Source organism: Eriocheir sinensis, chromosome 69 (genome assembly GCF_024679095.1).
Source record: "Eriocheir sinensis breed Jianghai 21 chromosome 69, ASM2467909v1, whole genome shotgun sequence".
Taxonomy (NCBI): domain Eukaryota; kingdom Metazoa; phylum Arthropoda; class Malacostraca; order Decapoda; family Varunidae; genus Eriocheir; species Eriocheir sinensis.
In genome coordinates, this window is record NC_066577.1 from 7,613,622 (window position 1) to 7,616,121 (window position 2,500).

The following is a 2,500-nucleotide window of genomic DNA, read 5'->3' on the forward strand; positions in this document are numbered from 1 at the left end:
TCCTCCTCCTCCTCTTTTTCCTTCCTCTTCTTCCTCTTCCTCCTCCCTTTCTTTCCCTCCTCCTCCTCTTCCTTCTTCCTCCTCCTCAACCATTCCTTCCCTCCTCCTCCTCCTCCCCTTCCTTCCTTCCTTCCTTTCTACTTTCCTCTCCTCCTCCTCTTAACCTAACCTAACCTAACCTAACCCATTCCCCTCCTCCTCCTCCTCCTCCTCCTCCTCCTCCCCCTCCTAACCTAACCTAGCCTAACCCATTCCCAACCTCCTCCTCCTCCTCCTCCTAACCTAACCTAAACATTCCCTCCCTCCTCCTCCTCCTCCTCCTCCTCCTCCTCCTGACCTGACCTGACCTCACCTGTTCCGTTCTGCATAAAGTTGTTCTGGAGGTGGAGGTTGTGGGGCTGGAGGTCATTGGAGGTCACGGCCGCCGCTGGGAGGTCACTGGTGAGGTCGAGGTCAAAGAGGTCATCATCGGAGTCAATTGGTATGCACTCGCTCTGTCTCCTTTCACTGGACAATTCTAGCCGCGACCTTTGACCTGAGAGAGAGAGAGAGTGTGAGAGAGGGGGAGGGAGGGAGAGACAGAGAATGTGTGTGTGTGTGTGTGTGTGTGTGTGTGTGTGTGTGTGCGTGTGTGTGTGTGTGTGTGTGTGTGTTTTAGTAGTAGTAGTAGTAGTAGTAGTAGTAGTAGTAGTAGTAGTAGTAGTAGTAGTAGTAGTAGTAGTAGTAGTAACACAAGGAAGGAAGGAAGGAAAGGAAAGGAAAGGAAAGGAAGGAAAGGGAAGAAAAGGAAAGGAAGGAAGGAAAGGAAGGAAAGGAAGGAAAGGAAAGGAAGGAAGGAAGGAAGGAAGGAAGAAAAGAAGAAGAGGAGGAAGAAGAGGAAGAAAAAAAACAACAACTCACCACTATTCACAGATAATACAGATGGTGATGACACGGAGGTGGTGGTGGTGGTGGTGGTGGTGGTGGGGTGGTGTTGAGGTTGTGGTGGTGATGAGTTCTTCACCTGTATGACCCGGTGTGGTGGCGAGGTGGTGGTGGTGGTGGTGGTGGTGGTGGTGGTGGTGGTGATGGTGGTGGTGGCTGGGACCTGAGAGAGAGAGATTATAATTAACATACATTGAAGAGGAGGAGGAGGAGGAGGAGGAGGAGGAGGCGGAAGAGGAGGAGAAGAGGTAGAAATTAGCGCTGACCTCCGTCCAAGGGGTCAATGCATTCAGGCTAAGAATCATGCAAATAGGGTAGGCCTACTTGGTTTCATCCCTTTAGTGGGCGCAACATCTGTGGTCATATGCCGGAGAGAGACAGAAGGGGAAGGAAAATGTTGGAAAGTTTCGTTTAGTGGGCGCAACATCTGTGGTCATATGCCGGAGAGAGACAGAAGGGGAAGGAATTATAGGAGAAGGAAACAGACCCCAGGAGACGGGACACAACCCCCAATTAATACCTGGTACCCATTCACTGCTGGGGGGTGGACAGGGGCGTAGGGTATCGGAAAACCCGCCCAAATTTTTCCACTCCACCCGGGAATCGAACCCGGGCTCTCTTGGTTGTGAGCTGAGTGTGCTAACCACTGCACCACGAAGCCCCTTGGGGAAGAGAAGCTAGTGTTTGTTAATACCTCAAAATGGAAACACTCTCTCCAAGCGACACTTTGACAAGGAGGGAAGAGCTTGACTAATATTCCCGCCAACAGTACCTTACCTTCACTAGCGAGGAGGTGGAGGAGGAGACGGAGGAGGTGGAGGAGGAGGAGGAGGTGGACTCTTGCGCCAACTCCACGGAGGACTCAAATCCAAGCTCTTTCAACTCCTGCTTCTCGACCGCTGAGGTTTTCCGAGGTTTTCTTTTATCCTGGGGTAGAGAGCCCTGGGGGGGGGGGTAACATTAGTAGTAGTAGTAGTAGTAGTAGTAGTAGTAGTAGTAGTAGTAGTAGTAGTAGTAGTAGTAGTAGTAGAGAGATTAGAGAGAGAGGGAGAGAGAGAGTTGAGGAAAGAATGTCACGTTTTTAAGATAGATAGATAGATAGATAGATAGATAGATAGATAGATAGATAGATAGATAGATAGAGCGAGAGACAGAGAGAGAGAGAGAGAGAGAGAGAGAGAGAGAGAGAGAGAGAGAGAGAAAAGACAGATGGAAAAAGGAAAAAATAATAATAATAATAATAATAATAATAATAATAATAATAATAATAATAATAATAATAATAATAATAATAATAATAATAATAATAATAATAATAATAATAATAATAATAATAAAAATACTCACATTCAGAACTTTACTAGACGATGGCTTCTCTTCCTCCTCCTCTTCTTCTTCCTCTTCCTCTTCCTCCTCTTCCTTCTTCCTCTCGAGCACCTCCGCTTTCGTCACCACAGAGGAAGGAGGAGGAGGAGGAGGGGAGGAAGACTGCGGCGAGGAGGAGGAAGAAGGAGGAGGAGGAGAAGATGGAGACTTTGAATGTGGTTGACTCTTCACTCTCTCCTCCTCCTCCTCC

At 48.1% G+C, this 2,500-nt stretch overlaps 1 protein-coding gene across 1 annotated transcript in view; it reads right to left on the reverse strand.

Annotated features, from left to right (window-relative positions):
- LOC126988343 (ADP-ribosylation factor-like protein 13B) overlaps positions 1–2,500 on the reverse strand; it is a 12,053-nt gene that overhangs the window by 1,071 nt on the left and 8,482 nt on the right. Inside the window, exons 6-9 of the mRNA XM_050846402.1 lie at positions 2,272–2,500; positions 1,702–1,866; positions 901–1,087; positions 353–535 (exon numbers count right to left, since the gene is read on the reverse strand). The exon at positions 2,272–2,500 is cut by the window's right edge and continues 251 nt beyond it. Coding sequence (XP_050702359.1) covers positions 353–535; positions 901–1,087; positions 1,702–1,866; positions 2,272–2,500 — 764 coding nt within the window. The remainder of the gene's footprint in view (positions 1–352; positions 536–900; positions 1,088–1,701; positions 1,867–2,271) is intronic.